At 41.6% G+C, this 24,704-nt stretch overlaps 1 protein-coding gene across 1 annotated transcript in view; it reads left to right on the top strand.

Annotated features, from left to right (window-relative positions):
- tmx3b (thioredoxin related transmembrane protein 3b) overlaps nt 1–24,704 on the top strand; it is a 119,012-nt gene that overhangs the window by 57,726 nt on the left and 36,582 nt on the right. Inside the window, exons 10-13 of the mRNA XM_036558351.1 lie at nt 4,873–4,971; nt 6,371–6,428; nt 6,667–6,720; nt 22,542–22,598. Coding sequence (XP_036414244.1) covers nt 4,873–4,971; nt 6,371–6,428; nt 6,667–6,720; nt 22,542–22,598 — 268 coding nt within the window. The remainder of the gene's footprint in view (nt 1–4,872; nt 4,972–6,370; nt 6,429–6,666; nt 6,721–22,541; nt 22,599–24,704) is intronic.

Here is a 24,704-nt window from a genome sequence, read left to right as displayed (position 1 = left end):
AATTGAGCTTTGCGAAGTCCATTCGTCTCTAAATTATCGATGTTCATCTTAAATCTCTCTCTTTTCCGTTTCGTTAGCTACTAGCTGGGCGAGACTGTTGTCTGTGTTGCTATGGTGACCAGCAGTCTGCGCTGATCTTCAGGGTTAAAGGGTGAATCAGCAGTTCTACATTAACTCCAGAGTTTAAGACCATTTATTGTTAAACTGTGTTGAACGATCAGCAGAGCTTTATTTTACTGTAAAGGAGGATTATTTTATTTTTACCTACAAATCTGATTCAGCTGTGGAGCCACAGGACAGTAAAAGAGCCACATGTGGTTCCAGAGTTGCCTTTTAAGTCTGAACTTCGGAGGTGTGGAAAAACATCACTGCAGATTCCCTTTCAGATTTAAAGTAACGTTTAAAGTAAAACCAGATTGATGATCAGAGCTGTAAGTAAAATCACAGCGTATGCACTCATGGTTCTTCAGGAGTTCTTCAAGGGCCATGTACGCCTAAAGGACCATGCACGCTTAAAGGGTTCTTTGCATGGTGAAATGGTTCTTCAGAATGATTGAGAATGTGTTGTATATAATCTTACATTTTTTATTCGTGTATATATTTTTATTGTGGCAGTACTCAATATTTAGGTTTAAAGCTGCTTGTGCTGTTTGTGTGGAGCAGCAGGGGGTTCTCACCTCCTTTCACCCCTCATTGCTCACTAGCAGCCCAACATTTCACACTCCTTGTTTTTCTATCATCTGAGTTATGGGGGAAATATTTAATTTGGCTGCACTCTTAACAAGATGGTTCTTCAGTGATTCTATATATAACCATGAACACTCAGAGAACCATTTTGCATGCTTAAAGGGTTCTTTTTCATGGTGAACTCATTCTTCAGATTGATGGAGAATGTGTTAAATATGATTCTATACAGCACCAAAAAGGGTTCTTCTATTATTACGATGTCAAGCTTGTAACAGTAGACGAGCCCGTTTTGGTTCTATATGGAACCCTTTTCAAAAAGGTTTGGTACAGAACGATATGCAACACATCCTCCATCAGTCACCATGCAAAGACCTTATTAAGCATGCAGATGGTTCTTTGAGTGTTCATGGTTCTGTATAGATCCATTGTCATTACTAAAGAACCCTTGAAGAACCAGTGTTTTTTTTTTTTTCTTTTTTTTTGCATAGTTATTGATGGAGAATGTGTTGTATATGATTCTATGTAGAACCTTATTGAAAAGGATTCTATATAGTGCCAAAAATTTCTTCTATTATTACAAGCTTGACATTGTAACAATAGTAGAACCCTTCTTGGTGCTATATAGAACCCTTTTCAGTAAGCTCCATCAATCTAAAGAGCCATTTCATCATACAAAGAACCCTTTAATCATGTAGAGGGTTCTTTGAGTGATCATGGTTCCATATAGACCCATTTTCTTTACTAAAGAACCCTTAACGAACCGTCTTTAGGAGTTTTTTTTTAGTTTATGTACAGCTGGTGCTACCAGCCCCAGATCATTTCATTTAGACTCTAATTTGGAGCGTTTTGTTCATAATACTCAGTATTATGACATTAAATTTGAACCGTTTGCATCCACTGAGGAAGAGTGACAGTCGCAGACAGCTGGGAACCTTCTAAAGGAGTCAGAACTGGTGAAAAGGTGTCAGGTTTTCAGCTTGTGAAATAGCTTTTAAAAGGAATCCGTTATGAACGTACAGTGCCGGGTATCCTTTTGGAAAAGCGGGACTTTCTGAATCAGGCAGAAGCAGCTGCTTAGAGCCTTGATCATAAAGGAGTTTCGTGAATTACTTGAAAGGATATCAGCAAATGCAGCTCTTCAAAGACCCGGTGAGTGACAAGTGAAGCTGATTGTAATTCAGGTGGCAGCTGGCTGAGATAAGATCTTCTTAATGATTTAAATGGGTACTTATTGCTGTAGTTGACCCCCCAATTACCTCTCTCTTTGTTTTCATTCCTGTCATTAATTTTATGTCTTAGAGCCGTATAACTGCGGTCATTAAGGTCTAAGTGATTACCACGCGCTCCCTTCAGACGAGGCGGGGTGTTTGTTGGATCTTCTTCTGCAGAGTAATGAAGGCGCCCTTGTGAAGAAGTTTATTCAGCCTTATTTAACTGGTGCCGTCCAGAGATGTGATGCTTTTCTTTCGGTGGCAAGTGTCAGTGACGGCTTCCGTCTACACTGTTTAACACATTTCAAATATTTGTAAAACATTTTTAAACTCGACTGACGACGCCCGAGCTCATTAGCATTTTTCCGCTGTGCGTCGTATACTCAGAACGCTGCCGACGGAACCCAAAGTGGTCGACTGTGACGCACAGGAGGATGTTTGACGGCGCTCGTGTTCATTAATAGCCTGCCGTTTGTAAACGTCTCTCCCAAAGGCAAACATTTGTCAAAACATTTGTCCGACTGCGCTTCTTCAATTAGCTCTGCTGCCGCCACAGCCAGAGGTCCAAACTTTGATTTAATTCCCCTCCTCGGGCAAAAAAAGGAGTCACAAAGGCTGGTGCTGCCAGATGGTGATGAGATTGGACGCCAAGAGATTTATCAGTTTTTCAGATTCTGTTGTGTGGCTCATTTCAGTGTTGTAGAAATCAGCGAGTTAACTGCTGTATGGCTCTGTCATCTGTGGTGTGTTTTGTGGTTAAAACTGTTGGAGATGAACCAGTACAGAGAAGCTGATATCCGATGTCTGGATTAGCCTTACAGAGAGGACCAAACCTGTTTCCAAAAAAGTTGGGATGATGTGCAAAATGTAAATAAAAACAGAATGATGTGCAGTAATATGCAAAGCATTTAAACCCTATGTTTAATTGAAAATAGAACAACAACAAGATATAAAATGCCAAAACTTGTTTTAACATTGTTTTTATTTCATTTTGCAGTGTCACAACTATTTTGGAAATGGGGTGGTGTAACATTTACTTCTATAGCAGGGGTCGGTAATGTGAGGCTCCGGAGCTGCATGTGGCTCTTTTACTGCCCTGTTGTTGCTCCACAGCTGAATCAGATTTGTAGGTAAAAATAAAATAATCCTCCTTTACAGTAAAATAAAGCTCTGCTGATCGTTCAACACAGTTTAACAATAAATGATCTTAAACTCTGGAGTTAATGTAGAACTGCTGATTCACCCTTTAACCCTGAAGATCAGCGCAGACTGCTGGTCACCATAGCGACACAGACAACAGTCTCGCCTAGCTAGTAGCTAACGAAACGACAAAGAGAGAGATTTAAGACAAACATCGATAATTTGGAGATGAATGGACTTATTTGTGTTTATAATCACTCCAGCTGGTTTCCTGATACGTTTAATCTGCAACGAGAAACTGAAATACTAAAAAGTCGCAAAGCTGAAGTTTCTCATTCGCCAGCTTCTTGTTGGAATTTTCCCGTTCCACCTTAAATGGTGCAGCAGTTACATTCTGACTCCTCAGGCACCATTTAAGGTGGAACGGGAAAATTCAAACTATAAGCTGGCGAATGAGAAGCGACTTCAGCCTCGTAAAAAGTCAAATATTAAGAGACGTTTTACAAGAAACTGTTCTACTTTTGAGGAAAAGTTTCCTGCTGGAGATGTGAGAAAAGCAGCTATAGCTGAGCTGAAGCTTAAAGCAGAGCGAAGTAAGTCTGTTTTCGTTTATGCTAAATTTGTTAGCCTGTACTAACACAACACATCAGCACAGACTGAGACATATTTACAGCCAAGATGGTAAAATGGATATAAAATGTTGTGACTCCCAAAGTGGTTTGATTTTTGCTGAAAGGACAAAATGGCTCTTCTTATCATTTGGGTTGTGACCCCTGTTCTTTGGGGTCCAAATGCAGAAAAATGTGTTTTAGCACAGTAGCCCAGCATAGCCCAACATTTTTCATAGTACAATAAATAAATCCTCAAATATTTGTTTGAAATATTGGTTTAATCTAAACATCTGTTCAGTGCCGATCATTTTAAGCCATAATCTGCCAATACAGACATTTAGTATCATTGTGCATCCCTAAAAACTGTTTACTATCCATCCATCCATCATCTAAACTGCTTATCCTTCTGGGTCGCGGTGGGGTGCTGGAGCCTATCCCAGCTGTCATTGGGCGGAAGGCAGGATACACCCTGGACAGGTCGCCAGTCCATCGCAGGGCAGACAGACAGACATACACATTCACACCTAGGGGCAATTTAGCACATCCAATCAGCCTGACTGCATGTTTTTGGACTGTGGGAGGAAACCGGAGTACCCGGAGGAAACCCACACAGACACGGGGAGAACAGGCAAACTCCACACAGAGATGACCCCGGTCACCCAGCCGGGAATCGAACCCAGGCCATTCTTGCTGTGAGGCGACAGCGCTACCCACTGCACCACCCCAACTGTTTACTAGTTATTACAAAATGTTTATAATAGGATCTTCTTGCTGTTTTTTAAGCATAATCAGGTTACATCTGTCTTTGTAAAAATCAACTATTTAACTGCTTTTGGCGTTGTCACCTATAATGTGCTTTGTAAGGAAACTAAAAGTGTGGGAAAAGCTGTTATGTGATGCCTGAAAAAGCATCACAGACAGATGTAACATTTATTTCTACAGGGTTACAAGCGCAGTAAAATAAAGTGCTGATATTTAAGCGCAGTAGCCCAGCGTCCCCCAGTGTACTGCAAAGTACAGTAAATACATCAAATATTGGTTTGAAATATCTGTCAAATCAAACTGTCTGACGCTCTAAGCGATTATCTGCCAATACTAAGAAGGGTCTGATATCATTGTTCATCTCTAAAAGCTGCATAAAAGTAATATACGGTATTATAATAGGATCTGCCTGCTGTTTTCTGAGCATAATCAGGTTACATCTGCCTCTGTTTGTGTTGCAGAGTACGAAGACGGCAGCATATCTTCATGGGTGAACAGGGAACGTTTCCAGGGTTACCTGCAGATCGATGGCTTCACACTCTACGAGCTGGGCGAGACCGGTACTGACCCGCATTACAGTTACCACCAATAGGCTCTCCGCTACAGTAAAAACAAACAAGGGAGCATGCTTAGACCTGCAGAAGTTTGGGTCAGATTGTAGTGTAAACATGTTATTCTAGAGTAGGGGTGTCCACTCTTATCCGCAAAGGGCTGCTGTGGCTGCAGGCTTTCACTCCAACAAAGCAGGAGATCACCTGGTAATGTTTGAAGACTAAGACCAACTGATGAAACGAGTAGGTGAGCTTCAGCTTGTAGATCAGGTGAGCTTCAGCTTGTTTGGAGGGAAAACCTGCAGCCACACCGACCCTTAGGATAGGATTGGACACCCCTACTCTAGAGAGAACACACTTCTGCACATTTTAAAGCACAAATACTGTTTATCTAAAACATATTGGGGGAAAAATACAGCATAAAGTGTGGTATGTACAAAGGTTATGGCACGTGTGATGTTTTATTTTTTCCAAATATGTTAAATTCAACAAATAAGTAGGCCTGGAGCTCTTAAAAATGCTTTCTGACTGAAAGAAGCTTATGTAATGTCCTTTGAAAAGCACTGACCAATAGAATGGGACACTCTGGAGCATCTCCATATGAGCCTAAGGTCTCAGTGTCCAATGGCAAGCGTGGGCTAGAGAGGGTATAAAAGCCCCCCCGGCACTGGGCTGTGGAGGTTCTCTGGAGTTATGGAGCTCCATCCAATACCTTTGGGATGAGTTAGTGATCCAGAACTGGCCATCCAACATCAGTACCTGACCTCAGTAATGCTCAGTCAGATCCTCACAGCAATGTTCAACATCTAGAGGCCTTCCCAGAAGAGTAGAGGCTGTTACTGCAGCACAAACTCACTATTAACAACCTTCATTTCAGAAGAAACGCTGGATGAATTTTGTTGAGAGCAGCAAAATGGTTTTTATATTTATGAGCAGAGATTCCCAATTATTGTTTCCCCCCCCAAAAAAAACTATTTAGCCTTTAATATGGTCATTTATTGCAAACCCAGCAAAGAAAACAGGCTCATTTGTATTAAAAACGTAATAAAAAGTTTTGACAGGCAGTTATTTTGCTCTTTGGGCATGCATGGCTAGTGCAAGTCCACCAGGGGGCGCACATGCATTCTCTATTTATCTGTTCTGTCTTACTGAGCAGCACAGAACGCCCTGAGTACAAAAGCACATTAATCCATTCTCTACAGGCATCAGATCACTTCAGTCTCTATTCTGTACAGAGGAAAGCTGCGTTGTTTCTCTTCTTTAATCAGTAATTAAATATAAAAACTGTTATTATTGTAGAAATGGCTGGTTTTCAGTGCCTCTTGTTTCAGACAGTGGCTGCTTTTTCTGAGCAGTGAAAGTTGATGCTTTCCCATCTTTTCTTTTTCTCCCCTCTCTGCCTCGACAGGTAAATTGGTGGCAATTGCAGTCATTGACGATAAGGATCCAACAGAGGAAAGCGCGAGGTACCAAGATCGTTCAGATTTTTTTATTTTTTGGCAATAACTCTCACTCACAGACATATCACAAACAGAAGCGCTGCCATGGCAACGCACAGGCCGGCATTCAAATGCGGCGCGGTCCGTGTCAGTTACGCTTTTCTTCGCTGATGAATAGATTTTACACAGAACGGCACGCATTGAAACCCTTTTCGCCCTAAGAGCCTCATTTGAATTCTCCCTTTCTCTTCCTTTCTCTGCTCAGGTTAAAGAGTCTCATACAGAGAGTCTCCAGCGAGTACAGGGACGACTTCAACAGGTAAGACGGAGGCGGAGGCGAAAAAGGCACTCCAAAGCGGCTCACTCACACTCCTCTCTCAAATTAGAGGTGACGTGAGAAGAGCTGCTCGGTGCATCTGTCCCATCAGCCGAGTTTGCCTCACCTTGCATCAGGTTTCATTCATATTCATCCAGCCCAGCTCTGCGCCAGTCACTCCAAACCTGACAGGAGACAAACTCGTAAATTGCAGCAATCAGAAATAAAAAAAAAATAAAAAAACAGCCCTTCTTATTCTATGATCTAAAGCTGCACTGAGTTTTGGCACAGTTTTAACCCTGATTTGCCTTTTCCAACAAATTTTCACAATCTGAAGGTATTTTCCAGGTAGGAAGCTTGATCTGAAGCAATTTAGGCCATTTTCACACTAGAGTTTGGTAGGTTTGGTCGAGTGTGAAAGCTGTTTTTGAGCCTGGGAGCGGTCTAGAGAACCGATCACTGGTCCTCCTAAAATCGGTGGTCTGGGCTTCTCTTTCAGCCACCTCTAGTGTGTATGTCCTGTATGGTGAAATGCTTTGCATCCAAAAAGCTCTGCTCTTTGCCGCTTGAGTGTTTGCATCCAGGGAAGATAATAAAAAGCAGCAAACGGATGAAGCCAGTGCCGACCATTTTGCAAACCTGTGCAGAAAAGTGATGTATGGAATTGCGCAATCGATCCACGGTTCGGATGGAATTCTTGTGTGAAGGCGAAGCAGCGGTAATGAGACCTTCAGATCATCTGCGCTGATGTTCCAGTAGTGTCAGAGGAGAAGCGAATCACTCTTTAGCTTTCTGATTTGATGGCGTGATTGGAGCCCCTCCGACGTTTTCAAACGTGTTTTGACTCAAAATGTTCACGAGTCCTGTTGTGTGAGACACACAGTGATGTAACTGAATGAGCGATTTAGGCAACAGTCACGGGAGAGCTAGAAGAGAGGAAAAAAGTAAAGAGAGATGAGCGTGCTCTCAGCCTTGTGAGCAGCAGGACACAGAGCCAGAGAAGCTGAATGAGTTCAGACAAATAATCACTCTCCTTACAGTTTCAAAGTCAGCAGCCAGTTTGTAGTAAATATTACAGATCTGACTCTGATATCTGCATTTCAACCTCATTCATCCTCAGTTTTTGTTTCCACTCTTGTAGTGCTGGGCAAAATGACAGTATACACTATAATACACTATATGGACAAAAGTTTAAGGACACCTACACAACACACCTACAGGAGCTTTTATGAATCCCATTCTAAATCCATAGGCATTAATATGGAGTTGGTCCCCTTTGCAGCTCTAACAGCTTCCATTCTTCTGGGAAGCTTCTACAAGATGTTGGAGAGTCTGTGGGAATTTCTGCCCATTCATCCAGAAGAGCATTTGTGAGGTCAGACACTGATGTTGGACGAGAGGGTCTGGCTCACAATCTCCGTTCTAGTTCATCATCAAGGTGTGTGATGGGGTTGAGGTCAGGGCTCTGTGAGGGCCAGTCGAGTTCTTCCACACCAAACTCACCCAGTCAGGCCTTTATGGAGCTGCTTTGTGCACTGGGGCTCAGTCATGCTGGAACAGGAAAGGTTCTTCCCCAAACTGTTCCCACAAAGTTGGAAGTGTACAGTTGTCCAGAATGTCTTGGTGCTGAAGCATTAAGATTCCCCTTCACTGGAACTAAGGGTTCTAGACCAACCCCTGAAAAACAGCCCCATATCATCATCCCTCCTCCACCAAACTCTACAGCTGGCACAGTGCAGTCAGGCAGGTAACGTTCTCCTGGCATTCGCCAAACCCAGACTCGTCCATCAGACTGACAGATAGACAAGCTGATTGGCCACTCCACTGAATGTGTTTCCACTGCTCCAGAGTCCAGTGGCGGCGCTTTACACCACTCCATCCGACACTTGGCTTAGGTTTGTGTGGAGCTGCTCAGCCATTGAAACCCATTTCGTGAAGCTCCTAATGTGCAGTTCTTTTGCTGATGTTGCTTCCAGAGTCAGTTTGGAGCTCTGTAGTGATTCAACAGAGGATAGACTCTGTGCACTTCAGCACTCGGCAGCTCCACTCTGTGAGTTTGGTGGTCTACCGCTTCGTGGCTGAGCTGTTGTTGCTCCTAGACGCTTCCATTTCACAATGATAGCACTTACAGTTGTCTAGGGCAGATCTAGCAGGAAAGAACGTTCATAAACTGACTTGTGGGAAAGGTGACATCCTATGACAGAGCCATGTTTAAAGTCACTGAGCTCATCAATTCGACCTCCTACTGCCAGTGTTTGTCTATGGAGACTGCAAGGCTATGTGCTTAATTTTATCCACCTGTTAGGTGGCAGAAACACCTGAACTCAGTAATTAGGAGGGGCGTCACAATACTTTTGTCTCTGTAGTGTATATCATCATCGTAATAAGTTTTGTCACAATAGGGTATGCCTTTCTGAACATATCATAGATGTCGTTATACCTGTAGAACACTGACTAACTACATGTTTCTCAAAGCCTGCTTTTTATGGGTAAGTGCATAGCTGCCTTCTAGCCTTCATAACTTCATAATGCTTTAAGCTACAGACGATATATATCAGAACACTGCAGACGGCCCTATCTAGCCCTAGTGAGCCCTGACATCAGCATCAGTGAGTAATCCGGCTTGATAAACCACCCAAAATCCTGATATAAGCTCTTTGCTTTTAGCTTTCATATAACAACAGGTTAAAAACAGAACATCATACATGTATCGGATCACCCAAAATCCATTTGCTGACATTACGTTAATTTTCTATTGGCTTTTAGACTTAATATTATAACCAACTGACATGATTTGCATATGAAAGCACTCATGATGGTAAACATGCAACTCAATTTGAAATTAAAAATAAAGTCTGTCTTGCTGTGCCTCACAGTTTTTGCACCCAGCATGAATCCGAGAGGACAGAAAATCAAGAATAAACAACCACAAACAATTTCTGAAAAGGTATATGAGCTGACACTTGTTTTTAAGATCTGTATAAGCAAAAATTTACAAAACTTTTGAGGTGTTCACTAAATGTTTGGTCAAAAATTAATCATTCATAAAAATATAAAAATTCTCTTAGCATTTACAGGTCCAGTAATGACACATCTGAGCAGCCCAGGGACTCCTGAAAATAACGTGTTACTGTCTCATGTAAATACTTGATTGTAAATGACCAAAACTACTATTTATAAGAGTAACTGGGTTAGTAACACAGTACACCTAATACTGAATAAAAATCATTGTGTTTACAGTTTTTGATGGTATTTTTAAAATGTAGCACTTCTGTTTTATTTCTGTTTCAACTGATCAGACGTCTGACAAAATAAATATCGCAACGTATTCGGTATCGTGAAAATTTCTTGAAGTATCGCAATATTGTGTTTTTGTCATATCGCTTACCTGTAAGTTCTTATGAATGCATAAAAGCACAAACAGCTCAGCTCCAGTGTCACATGATAACAGGAGATTTGGGATTTTGAGTGCTACTCGTTAGGTGTGCTTTGCCCATTTTTTGCCTTCTCGTCCCGTGTGCGCCCTCACAACAAAATAACAAGGAATTCTGTTAAACACGTAAAGTGTGTGATTCTCTGTTATGCTGGGAGCAGACTGCACAAATTCAGCCCAATTTTGACACAATTTTGTGGCAGCTGACAAATTTCCAGTGTCTGGTCTGAAAATGAGCACCAGGAACAAAATCGAAGAACAGCATTGTGGTGTCTGGAATGCCCGGCAAAGTCTAGCATGTCAGAATTTTTTGTATTTTCGTGCCTAGTCTGACGTCTCCTATGGCGCATTCCTTGATGTTAACCAGTAGTCTGATGGAGTGCTGTCTGTGCACATATATAAACACGGTGAAGAGAAAGAGGAGCACTGTTGTTGCCGTCAGAAAGAAGGGTTCTCTGAGCTGTGGCAGCAGAACCCCTGCCTTTATGACGCTTCCTCGAGGGAGAACCATGACAAGAGTGCGAAAAAATAAATGATAGAGAGAAACAGCGTTTATAGCGTCTCTTTACGTACAGAGAACCTAGTAGCTACATTTATACAGTGTTCTTGGTATGTTAACACAATCGGCCTGTGAAGTCACGCAAGAACATGAGCGATGATTGGTCGGTGTCTTGTATTGTTTCCTGTCTTCTGACCAAAACACGGCACGACATTATGGCACTATAATTGCTTATTCTGACATAGTGACCATCGTGAATGACAAAAATATGGATTATAAGATGTTAGGATTAGGATTAGGATTATAAAAAGTGTAGTAGATACCCAGTTTGAAGGGGATCTATTGTGCCAAAGCTCAGCGTTCCCTCCCTAGGTCCCACAGAATCCTCTTTTCTCAGCTGCCTGAAACGCCTCGTTGGAATTCCAGCCCTTTTCCTTTGTTACAGGATGACTCAATCTCGTAACACAGTCCTTACTGCCCGCCTACTGGCGAGCTCGGCCCCCTCACACAGCGGCCTCACACAGCGGCTACTGGAGGAGGAAGAGTGTGTTCAGTGCTGTAGTGTGTGGAGAGACGCTGACCGGACTTTCAGGATCCACTCTGGATCAAACTGATCCGGCAGAACCGACACCGCTGGACAAACAGCCACAGCAGAGTTTACAGCTGCTCAGGAGAGAAGGGTCTGTCTGCAGACTGCAGGACAGGGGCGGAACCGTTCTGGAGGAGACCGATCAGAACAGAGAGGGCGAGCTGACCAATCAGAGTACACTGGGCTCATCGGGAGGCGGGGCTTAAAGACACAGGAGCTCTAACAGAGCGTTTCAAACAGAGGGTGAATAGAGATGAACAGTATGAAGCTGTAAATCTATTACAGTAGACCAAAGATAAAATTATGAACACTGAAAATGGGCATAGAATATTTCACTCTTCAATTCAGCGTATAAAAGCTGAAGTAAGGGTGAAGCCGTAATCAGCCTGGTAGAATATGGCTCTTGTGAATTGGTTTGAAACGCACAGCAGGAAGAGCACTTAGAGCCGTCTCGTCTTTAGCGCACTTTCAGCTCAGATAAACGCTTCGTCCTTTTCGTTAAATCTTTCTAATCAAAGTCTCGCTTCCGTTCGGCCCCATTAGACCTGATTGCTTTTCTTAGATCTCCCACATCGTCGTTAAGGTTCCTGCCTTTCCTGCCCGTTTTTTTCCGGAAACGAGTCTCTGGAGATTTGGTCCGAGACTGGCCACCTCCTTCCTGGGTTTGACGTATCGAAGCTTAAACGGAAGTTTTTAATTGCGTTAAGCCGAAGACCTTCCCCCGTAGAGCGATCCGCCCCAGTGGCTGCTGGGAAGTGGCATATGAAATGAAGCAGAGGGGCTTGACTAGCTAACGAGAGAAGAGCTAACCAGCCCAGCGCTGACAGCTACACCACTGTACATGACTCACACTGTACAACAGAGAGAGAGAGAGGGAGAGAGGGAGAGAGGGGGAGAGGAAAAGAGAGAGAGGGAGAGAGAGGGGGAGAGAGAGACTTAGAGAGAAACAGCTCTGATTAGAGAAATAGAAATGTATACCTATATAGATAGAGAGAGACAGGAAGAGAGATTGAGAGAGAGGGAGGAAGAGAAAGAGAGACAGGAGGAGAGAGAGAGGGAGGGAGGGAGGAAAAGGTGAGAGAGGTAGAGAGAGAGAGCTGAGAGAGAGGGAGGGAAGGAGGAAGAGAAGGGGTGGGAGAAAGTGGGGGAGGAAGAGGGGGGGAGAGAGTTTCACTATACACTCATCATTTTATACCTTCATTCTTGTTTTTTTTCTCTCTCTCTCTTCTATTCCTTGATCCACTCATTCTTGCTCTCTCCTCTTGTTCTCTCTCTACAATTCCTTCTTTCAACTTTCTTCTGTTTTTTCTCTATTTCTCTCTCATGTCATGTTTCGTTCTACTCTCTCTTCTTCCGTGTCTCATTTTTCCCCTAATATTTCTAATTTTCTCTTTCTATCCTCTTTTCTCTCCCTCTCGCTCTTTCTTCTTTTTTTCTCTCTGTCCTCTTTTTCTTCTCTCTTGTTTCTGGTTGCTCTCTCTCTCTCTCTCTCTCTCTCTCTCCCCCCCCACCCCCCCCATATTCTCTGTAAGCAGTAGCTCCTCTCCTCCTATAAGCCAAGTCAGGTTCTCTGTAGTTGTTTTTAGTGCTGATTTGCTGTGAGCTCAGTTTTCTCTGCTCTTTTATTTGTTTTAAGCCGAAGTAAATTGTGTTCATTTTCAGATTCAGAGCTCCAGATTCATCACAGACATGCAGACGACTGATTTTATTGACAAACACACAAACGGCCGAATTCAGAAGGAGCTTTAATCCTCCGATCCCTCAGATACCTGAATAATGAAGACGCTCCGGCGAGTTGATGTCTCTTTTTGCTGATATGATAACAGATGGATGCAGTAAATATATTTATCCAGGCACCTGTAATCCTTCTTTAAGAAACACAGAGAGAGGAAAACTCCATCCCTCGGCCCTCCTCCGGCTCCCAGGGTGCAAATTGAATTCCTCCCGGCCTTATCGCTCAGATGAATCACACCGGCAGTTTGCTGTGTAGAGAGAGATGAAGAGAAGAGAGAAACGGAGGAAAGCATTAGCAGGAAAAACACCCGAGAGCGTTTCTGTGGTCTAACTTTCAAACTTCTTGGTCGTCCTCCACTGAGAGTAATTAGAGAGTCGGAGAGAAATTAAACCGAGAGAATTCGGCTTTTTCTGGAATCCAGTCCTTTTAAAAATCGGAGCATTAATGCAGTTTTACTCCGGGAATGTACGGCCTGTGTTGGGATGAAGGGCTGTTCACCGGTCCAGGAACATTTCAATGAATCAGCACTGGCTCACGCTTAAAGATGGTTCTTTAGCAAAGACAGTGGTTAAGTTTAGAACCGTGAACACTTACAACATTTGCATACTTAAATAGCTCTTTATATGATGGAATGGTTCTTCAGATTGATGGAGAATGTGTTGTAAATGGTTCTATGTAGCTTATATACAGTAGAAGAACCCTTTTGTGCTATATAGAAACCATATACAACCATATACATTCAGTGTGAAGAACCATTTTACCCTGCAAAGAACCATTTAAGCATGAAATGGTTCTATATAGAACTCACAATTCTTTGTAGAATCATTGCCTTTAGTAAAGAACTCTTGAAGAACCTTGAAGTGAATATTAGATCAACCGATAGATAAATAGATAGATAGACAGACAGATAGATAGCTAGCTAGATAGACAGACATAGATAAACGGACAGACAGCTCGATAAACAGACAGACAGACAGCTAAATAAATAGAAAGACAGACAGATAGATAGCTTGATAGACAGACAGCTAAATAAATAGAAAGACAGACAGATAGCTTGATAGATAGATAGACATCTAGATAGATAGATAGATAGATAGATAGACAGACAAACAGCTAGATAGATAGATAGATAGACAGACATGTAGACAAATAGGTAGCTAGATAGACAGGTAGACAGATAGATAGCTAGATAAATAGACAGACAGACAGCTAGATAGATAGATGGACAGACAGCTAGATAGATAGATAGACAAACAGATAGATATCTAGACAGACAGATAGACAGATAGATAGCTAGATAAATAGATAGATAGCTAGATACATAGCTAGATAAATAGACAGACAGACAAACAGCTAGATAGATAGCTAGACAGACAGACAGGTAGACAGATAGATAGCTAGATAGACAGACATAGACAGACAGACAGCTAGATAAATACAAAGACAGACAGACAGCTAGACAGACATGGTTAGATAAATAGATCGACAGACGGCTAGATAAATATACAGACAGCTAGAGAGACAGACAGCTAAACGGATAGATGAAATAGACAGACAGACAGATAGCCAGATAAATAGATAGACGGACAGCTGGACAAACTAGCTAGATTGATTGATTGATTGATCGATCGATCCCCAAAGGGAAATTGCAGTGTTGCAGCAGCCATTCACATCCCAACACACACAACTTACACAAAAACAGACATGAGGTAGATAAAAAATGAACAAATTACAAATATATATTTATACTAATTACTGCATTACTGGGTTAAATAAATAGAATAAAATCGATAAAATGAAGCCGATCGCATTCTGATACTTTGGTTCATTGCACTCTGTTTCGGCGCGGCTGTACAGATGAAATAAACAGAGTTATGAGTCTTATTTTCAGAAGTTAACAGGCAGTTTGGAGCCGTTTTAGAGTGGAAAGTAGCTCAGCAGCCCCTGTAAAATCTACAGTGAGGGACTCGAGTTTGTGGGCCTTGTGTAAATACAGTCTCTGTGGGCCCCGATCCTAAATTTAAAAAGCCCCATATCCTCCATGTTTCTTGTATTTTTTTTTCTCTGAGATCCAATTAGGATGTTTATGTTGTTCTATGCACCAAAAATGAGTCATAATTCTTTTTATATGCCTGCTTTCCAACCTTCCCCCACCCCTCCTAATTAAACAGGCTGATTCTGTGGCTGTGATTTTAAGCCAGATATATATATTTATATGTAAAGGGCCTCTGTTCTGATTGGCTGCCCTGCGTTGTGCCAATCAGGCTCAGGTTGAAACAGTCTTCCTAACATTAGTGTGATTGGCGTAAACTGCTCAAGGCTGAAGAGCCCATATATGCAGATGTGTTGCTTTTTGTGATATTTCAAAAACAGTTAATACAAAACAGGCTTCATTCTACTGAACTGGTTCAGAATCAGAGTTGAAACAGATTTGGGCCTCTTAACTGATCTTAGACTTCAGACTAAAATCCTTTGCTTTGAGTGACTCTATACTTTAATTCTTTATTTAATTAAAAGTAATTATTGAATGTTTCATTTTATCACTACCAAATCAATCATAACTCTGACCAAACTGTACCAAATGTGTCAGTAGTGACTGTTTCAGTGACAATTTCAGCTCATTTTGAGCCCAGAAACTCAGCCAGTACAGACCAGCAAACACAGCTTTGAACAGCTGTTCACACAGAAAATCATCATATTTTACACTAAAACACTAAAAAGTGCTGAACTGCAGAAAATATGGCGATTTTTAATGTTCCACACTGATTTTCAGACTTTGGGACACCTTTACTTTAAAACAATGGGATCTAACTGCTCACCATGTGGCCATGAGGGACAGGGATGCAGCCTCACTTCCTGCTCTAAAATGCAGGGGCGGGGCTAAAATAAGGCTCCGCCTACAGACTTGAACTCTGTTTCAGTAGTGACATGAAAACGTGGGATGGCATTTTTGAAGTATATTTTTTATTTAAAAATTAAACTCATGATAAATCTCAATCTTTCAACTTTAAAAGAAATTTAAAATATCTTTAAAAACAACATTGGAAAAAAAATGCGAAAAAGTAAGTATTATTTGTGCAAGTGTAAATTTAGGGGTTAGGGTTTGGGACAGAGACCTCCCAATAGAAAGTACCCTATAAATGATGATTATATCTTCAGCTTATTCCCGTCTCTCTTAATGTCTGGGGTTTAAATAGATCAGAACATACTCCTTGTAAATATCTAAGGCCTGAATACTTAGTAGAATGGTCTATATAGACTGCATGGACTGGAAAGTGAATGATGTAGTTTGAAGCTCAACAATGTTTACATACTACATCATTTCCATCATATGTGCCCCTAAGAATTGTACACCAGACTCTTTAGTCCTGGCCTCCCTTTAACTGAGAGCTCTGGACAATCGGTTCCTCTGTCCCCCAACTTTCTGCACAGCCAGTGTTTCGACTGTAATTTCTGTCAAACTATGATTTCTGCTTTTTTTACCCACAACACGATAAACGAATAATGTAACGGCTGTTTTGACTAGAAATTAAATAAATGAAGGGTGAACTCTGACTTGTGCACAGTGCTCTATATCCTCTCTACACTCTTAAAAATGGTGGTTCTTTAAGGGTTCTATATAGAGCCATGAACACTCAAAGAATCTTTTGCATGATTAAAGGGTTCTTTGCATCATTGAATGGTTCTTTAGATTGAAGGGGAATGTGCTGTATATAGAACCTTTTTGAAAATGGTTCTATATACCACCAAACAGTATCTTCAGTTGTAAGGATGTCAATCCTGTAACAGTAGGAAAAACGTTTTGGTGCTGTGTAAAACCCTTTTCAAAGTGGTTCTATATAGAACCATTTTCTTTACTAAAAAACCCTTGAAAAAAACATCTTTTTAAGTCTGTATATTTGATTTGTTTTACTAAACTTGCAAAAAGTATTTTTATTAAATATTTTCTATATCAAAAACAAAACACCAGGCATATACAAAGACTAATAAGTAGAAAGACCTCAAACTAGACGAGGTCTTATTTCAAACTGTTTTTGACCAAGTCAGTTTCCTGCAGACCCGGCGACCTCAGTTATCAGCCTTTGCTGGATTCGGTCTGGCAGTGACCGCTTCCGGACCAAGACATCCATAAAACGGGGCAGGAGTGTAAATCCTAAGTGCACTTTCGGTTCTGCGCGAAATTTCAAAATTGCTCTCCTCACTGCTGTCAAAGAAGCCATTACTGTTTTCTTTTGACAGAGTTTCAAGTTAAGTACTGAATCGTCTTCGAACAGAAACAAGACTGAATATAAAGGAAGATCTGCTTCTCAAAGAGAAGGGAGATGGGAAGCTGCTGTTTCCCAGAGATGGTTCACTGGGGGCACTGCTGGAAAACACGGATAAACTTTCAGAGAGCATCTAAAGTTTTACTAAACTTATGCAATGTGACTTAATACAGCTTCAGAATGCAGACTATACCTGTAATAGCGCAAATCTTGAAGTAGATTCAGTATTAAATGACTCAGATTGGGGCGAAAAAGCTTGATCATTGCTAAATGAGAGTGTAATGAGAGGGAATGTTCTGGATCCTGTATCTTAGCAACTCTCAGTTCAGGAGCCGTATTACAGAAACTTCCTATCTTTTTGTTTTAAGTTCAGATCTGACAGGTCAAAATAAAGTTTTTCACAAATTCTTATTATAGAAGCAAATCTGATCTTAATTTAGGAATTTTATCTTGTCTTACAGCATCTTATCTCCAGTTAGGAAATCTTAACCTACTCAATCAAAGTCGACAATCAGCTGTCATGTCTGTTTCCTAGCAACCGACCATACACACACAGCTGAAACGTAAACATGTAATCGAAATAATGTTAAACATGTTACAGCTGCTGTTACTGATTTTAAAAAAAAAGGCCAAACAGAACTAAAGTGTGCTAAACTATAAGTAGTGAATACTGTGAGAGCGCCCCCTGCTGTTTATCAGAGCGTCGCCGCTCCCCAGTTTCAGTCTCCATTTCCCAAACGCTTTAGCCGAGCGCGCTAACGTTACTCCTCCTAATAAACAGACACACGTTCAGCTCCGCCTCCTCATTATTCACCACCATCACTGTAATATTTCATCATCAACATTAACACACGAAGGTGATCAGAGGGGCGGTGGAGATCGAGTCTGCAGCGTCTGAGATCTTTAAAACGCAGAGTTAGAAAAGAAAATCATCTCACAGTGAAAGCAGCGTTTTACAGTGGAAATAAATGGAGCTCATTATGCTGGTAGTGAACTATGCTGCTGACACAGCTGCCTAAAAACCATAGAAACGGACCTTAAACGGAAGTGAGGACCCTGTTGGGGTTCATCCTAAAGTTAGGACAGGATTTAGGAGGTTTAGTCTAGTTAGGATGTTTGTGTGATGCTGTTTTCTTATCTGGGGTTCATGATGAGATTATAAAGTTAGGAACTGTTATTCTGGAATAGATACTATCCGAAATTCAGTCCTAAGTAAAGTCATCCTGGTGACTAAGCAGATAAGATTTCAGGGTTAAAACGTTTCTGTAATTCAGCTCCAGGCCTCCTTCATCTGAAGGCCTTCACACACCAATCAAACTAACACCAACCAGCCTCAGTGCTGCAGAGCTGGAAGGTGTCTCTTGAAATTGACGAGGTCCAGAAATTGAACTGACAAGCCAGCGGACCGGAACGTTCCTGAGGCTCCTCGGCAGACTAACACATGCTTTTCACACCGACCCCATGTTCGTCTGTTTGTTCGGTCAGCGTGGGAGAGTTATTCGTTCATGTTCCAGTGTGACTTGTGAGAGTGGAGAGTGTTGAATGGTAATTAGTCAGAATCAGAATCACTTTATTTCGCCAAGTGTGTCGCACATACAAGGCATCAGTCTTGGTGAGTCACACGTGTATGACATTAACACACTGAACAGACCAGACAAACACAGACTGACAACAAGGATTAAACGAGACACATAACATAGAAATACAGTAAATAGAATAAAGAATAATAGTCAATGTGAAAGAAGCTAAAGGGAAGTGTGAATATCTGTACATATCGCTGCATTTTTCAGTTTTTGACATAATTTGAAACTGTTACCCTTTACATTGTCTGTAAATTTCACGATAAATGGGCCAAAAGAAACGTCCCAAAATGACTTGGGTGGGGGGTGGGGGGCAGGTGTGGGGGGAGTCTGGTTCCATTGACTTACATTAAAAATATAGAGTTTATTTTTTCCCTTTCCTGTAAAGTTACCATTTTGGAGATACAAGGTTTTTCCGACAGCAGTGATACGCAAGTCTGAGTAGACACTATAAACACTATGCACCAAAAATCATGTTCTTCAAGGGTTCTTTAGTAAGGAAAATGGTTCTATATAGAACCATGAACACTTAAAGAAGGTTCTTTGTAGGGTGAAATGGTTCCTCAGATTGATGGAGCACGTGCTACAGATGGTTTTATGTAGGCCCTGTTTGAAAAAAGGTTCTATATAGAACCAAAAAGCGTTCTTCTATTAATACAAGCCTGACATTGTAACAATAGAAGAACCATTTTTTGGTCCTATGTAGAACCCTTTTCAAAAAGGTTAGGGTTTTCAGCCCTAAACATACCGTGTACTGTTGTATCATTCCTACCTGCACTGATACAGTGTGTAGCCACTGTTTGGGAAAGGCCAGAACAAAAGTCCAAAGAGAAACTTAAAAATGATGGAATTCAGTTCCTTCAACTGACCAGCTGTTCTTTGTTGTCGAGGAGGTTGGATTTCATGGTGTTTACTGTAACTTACAAACTACTTTTAGTAAGTTTATTTTATGTAAACTGTCTTTTGGTGCATCACTACACACATGTGCACACTGACATATACCGGTCAGGCATAACATTCTGACCACCTCCTTGTTTCTGTACTCATTGTCCATTTTATCAGCTTCACTTACTATATAGGTGCACTTTGTAGTTCTACAGTTACAGACTGTAGTCTATCTGTTTCTCTTTTAAACACTGTGTCCACTCACTGTCCACTCTATTAGACTCTCCTACCTTGTCGGGTCCACCTTGTAGATGTAAAGTCAGAGACGATAGCTCATCTGCTGCTGCACAGTTTGTGTCGGTCATCCTCTAGTCCTTCATCAGTGGTCACAGGGACGCTGCCCACAGGACGCTGTTGGCTGGATATGTTTTGGTTGGTGGACTATTCTCAGTCCAGCAGCGACACTGAGGTGTTTAAAAACTCCAGCAGCACTGCTGTGTCTGATCCACTCAGACCAGTGCAACACACACTAACACACCACCACCACGTCAGTGTTACTGCAGTGCTGAGAATGATCCACCACCCAAACAGTACCTGCTCTGTGAGGGTCCATGGGGGTCCTGACCACTGAAGAACAGGGTAACAAAGTATCAGAGAAACAGATGGACTACAGTCTGTAACTGTAGAACTACAAAGTGCACCTATATAGTAAGTGGAGCTGATAAAATGGACAATGAGCGTAGAAACAAGGAGGTGGTCAGAACGTCATGCCTGATCAGTGTATGTACACACTCCTGTGCAGACCTGACGGCAGTGATGTTTTCCTCCTGCGGGTGAAACACTGTTATTGATTAAGCAGTGTTGAGAGTGCTGATGCTTTTCAGCCAGTTGCACTGCAGCTTTGTCACTGACGGGTATTTGTTTTTTGGTAATAAAAAAGGAGGCGGATGAGGGAGAAAGATAAAGAATCAAGGAGAGAGAGAGAGAGAGAGAGAGAGTGAATGGGGGAGACAGAGAGAGCTGTAATGTGTAGCTCACTAGCCTCTTCAGGCTGTGTGCGAAATAGTTTTCAGTGGCTGGCAACTCCAGTGTTGTCTGTCTGCTAACTCTCTCTCCATAGCGGCGCTGAAGCTTCAATGACAGTAAATGTTGGTTTATCAGTTGTTCTTCTGTAGAGTCTCTGTTCTAGTGCGGTTCTGCGCTCTTCCTCACAGTAACTGAGATCTTCCTCGTCTCCTCTTCTGTCTTCAGCGTGAGAAATGAGGAACAGTCACTCTTCACTCCAAACTCTTGGGAAACTGGGCGAGTTTTCAGATTTACAGATCTGCTGCAGCTCATTGGACAGTTTTTCAGAGGAATCCGGGCAGAGTTACAGTTTCTAGACTATGAAGGACCAACTGGGTGAGCCAGTCTGCTACAGCGCCACCCTGAGGCAGAGCAGTGCTGCAGCTCTAGTTAGTTAAGAACACCAAAAACAGAAGCTGATTGTGGGGAAAGCAGATAAACAATCAGCTTTCTGTCAGTTTTTATTTGAGCGTCAGGGGGGTCCAGGAGGTTAATTAGGGGGTCCCGGATGCCTCAGGACCCCCTGTATTTCACACTTTGTCCGAATGTAAATGCAGGTTTCTGTCAGAATAAGTAAATGTGTCCTCTTTGATGATCGAGAGCTTCAAATATGTGTTTACATTTTAATTTTAAGTTTTTTGATTTGAGACAGAAACCAGTAAAACCCTGTGACCAGATTTCACTTAAAAACTGTATTCTGTAAAGATGGTTCTTCAAGGGTTCTTTAGTAAAGAAAATGGTTCTATATAGAACCATGAACACTCAAAGAACCCTTTGCATGATTAAATGGTTCTTTGCATCATGAAAGTGTTCTTCAGATTGATGGAGAATGTGCTGTAGATGGTCCTATACAGAACCTCTATAGATAGAATAACCCTTTTCAAAAAGGTTCTATATAGAACCATCTAGCACATTCTGTACATTTTCCATCAGTCTCAAGAACCCTTTCATGATGCAAAGAACCCTTTAATCATGCAGGGGGATCCTTTGAGTGTACATAGTTCTGTATAGAACCATTTTATTTTCTTAAGAACCCTTGAAGAACCATCTTTCTTTAGAAGTGTAGGCTCAAAACAGTAAACTCAAAACAACACTACACTTTTAAAAATGATGGTTCTTTAATGGTTCTTTAGTAAAGACAGTGGATCTGTATAGAACCATGGCTCAAAGAACTATTTGTATGATTAAATGGTTCTTTGCATCATAAAAGCGTTCTTCAGTTTGATGGAGAATGTGCTGTTGATGGTTCTGTACAGAACCTCTTTGAAAATGGGTCTATATAGCACCCACAAGGTACAAGCTTGACACCGTGACAGTAGAAGAACCCTTTTCTAAAAGGTTCTTTATAGAACTGTCTGTAGCCCATTCTGTGCATTTTCCGTCAATCTTAAGAACCTTCCTTCATGATGCAAAGAATCCTTTATTCATGCAAACGGTTCTCTGAGTGTTCTTGGTTCTATATAGAACCATTTTGTTTACTAAAGAACTCTTGAAGAACTAAGTGTGGGTTGTAAACACAACACAACACTCTTAAAAATTATGATTTTTCTAGGGTTCTTAAGTAAAGACAGTGGATCTATATAGAACTATTTGCATGCTTAAAGTGTTCTTTGCATAGTGTTTGCAGAGGTTGTGCTGTATATGGAACACCAGGGTTCTTCTAACGTGTTCTTCTTCAGATAAAAAGCCGTAGAACATGTCACACATATTTAACTATCATTAAATTATGCGTAGTGTAAATAATAACCATACCTTTTTCTCTTAAATCTGCAGGGATTTCCAGTTTGGCCATATGAACGGCAGTGATTACATCAACAGCCTCATCATGGGGTGAGTGGTGCTCTTTATTTCTCTCTTCACTGTCTCATCTCATCTCATCCCTCCATCCCTGAGCATCTGCACCCGCTGACCTGAGAGAGAAGGTCAAACATGTCATGGCTGGTCACTAGAAAACCTCAAACTGCTGCAGGATGATCAGATTAAATAGACATTTTGTTGTTTTAAATGGGACATCAGCTTTTTGTTAATCTCTTTATGCTTTTAGCTTTAGGCTCCTGCGTGAATGAACTTTTGGCTGCCAGATAAAGAGCAATAATGGTCATTTCCATTGAGAGATTTTGCCCTTTTGTGTTTTCTTGGTTGTATTTGAGTGGGCGGGTCTAAATCACATCAAAAGACGATGATATCAAGATGATCCCTCAGACCATTCGTAGCAAAGAATAGTCAGTCATTTCAACCTAAAATGACTGTAGTCTGCAGTCCCACTTTGCAAAATACCAGCTCCACAATTTTACATACACGATATGGCCAGAAGTCTGTGGACACCTGACCATCACACCTATATGAGCTTGTTGGACGTCCCATTCCATAACTATGGGCATTAATGTGGAGTTGGTCCCCCTTTGCAGCTATAACTGCCTCCACATTTCTGGGAAGCTTCTGCAGATTTTGGAGAGTGTCTGTGGGAATTTGTGTCCATTCAGTCTAAAGAGCATTTGTGAGGTCAGACACTGATGCAAGAGGGCCTGGCACACAATCTCCGTTCTAGTTCATCCCAAAGGTGTTCAGTGGGGTTGAGGTCAGGGCTCTGTGAGGGCCACTGGAGTTCCTCCACACCAAACTGGTCACTCCATGTCTTTATGGAGCTGCTTTGTGCACAGGGGCTCAGTCAGGCTGGAACAGGAAAGGCTCTTCCCCAAACTGCTGACACAAAGCTGGAAGCAGATAACTGTGTAAAATGTCTTTGTGCTGCAGCATCAACATCACCCTTCACTGGAACTGAGGGGCCCAAACACTGAAAAACAGCCCTTGATTTCATACACCTGTTAGCAATGGGAGAGGCTGAAACACCTGAAATCAATAAGTAGGAGGTGTGTCCGCATACTTTCGGCTATATAGTGTAAGTGAAACTTGGCAGCTCCTTGATAGAGCTGCAGCTCAACCAAAATAAACACTATAAACACTATAAAAACACAGCAGCTCAGAAACCGACCCAAGAACGATGAACTTGCAGCAAAGAAAAGACACCAGGGGCCGCATTACAGAAAACACTTAAGTCTAAGATCTGCTTTGTTGTCATGCCAACTTCAGTTAAGACTGAATTTAGGACAGAAGCCATTACAGAACAACAGTTCTTAAGTCTTTAATCTTATCTTATTTCCAGATAAGAAAACGGTATTACAGAAACATCCTAAGTCACCAGAATATCCTAAATATTTTCTTAACTTTAAGATAAACTCCAGAGCGTCTTAACTTCTGTTTAACCGTCTGTTTCTGTTGTTTTATGCAGTGAGAGGCAGCTCAGTTCACTATAACCAACATAATGACGCCACATTAATCTACACTGAAAACGGTGCTTTGACTTGTGAGGTTTTTTTTTCTAACAGCGTTTAAAACCCCCAGAAAGCGTTTGGGAAATGGAGACTGAAACTGGGGAACGGCGACGCTCTGATAAACAGCAGGGGGCGCTCACAGTATTCACTATTTACAGTTTATCACACTGTAGTTTTGTCTGACTTTCTTTACACTTTTCTTTACTTAATGGCATCTAACGTTAGTTGTCTGGCTAACTAACTTGATTACGTGTTTGCGTTTCAGCTGTGCGCATATGGTCGGTTGCTAGGTAACAGACACGACAGTTGATTGTCGACTTCAATCGAGTAAGTTAAGATTTCCTAACTTGAAATAAGAAAAGATGCTGTAAGATAAGCTTCTTAAATTAAGGTCAGATTTGCTTCTGTAATACGAATTTGTGAAAAATCTTATCTTGACCTGTCGGATCTTAAGTTAAGACAAAAAGATAAGAACTTGCCGTAATACGGCCCCAGGTGTCCAGATCGAGCACACAGGTAGGTTTAAAAGACTGAGCTCCTGGTATTCATGATATATTTCAAGGTCTATTACAAGTGCCTGTGTTTTGCTGTTGACGTTTTGGCG

The sequence above is a fragment of the Colossoma macropomum genome, unplaced genomic scaffold (assembly GCF_904425465.1).
Source record: "Colossoma macropomum unplaced genomic scaffold, Colossoma_macropomum, whole genome shotgun sequence".
In the NCBI taxonomy this organism is placed as follows: Eukaryota; Metazoa; Chordata; class Actinopteri; order Characiformes; family Serrasalmidae; genus Colossoma; species Colossoma macropomum.
This window is presented reverse-complemented; position numbering and strand designations above follow the sequence as displayed.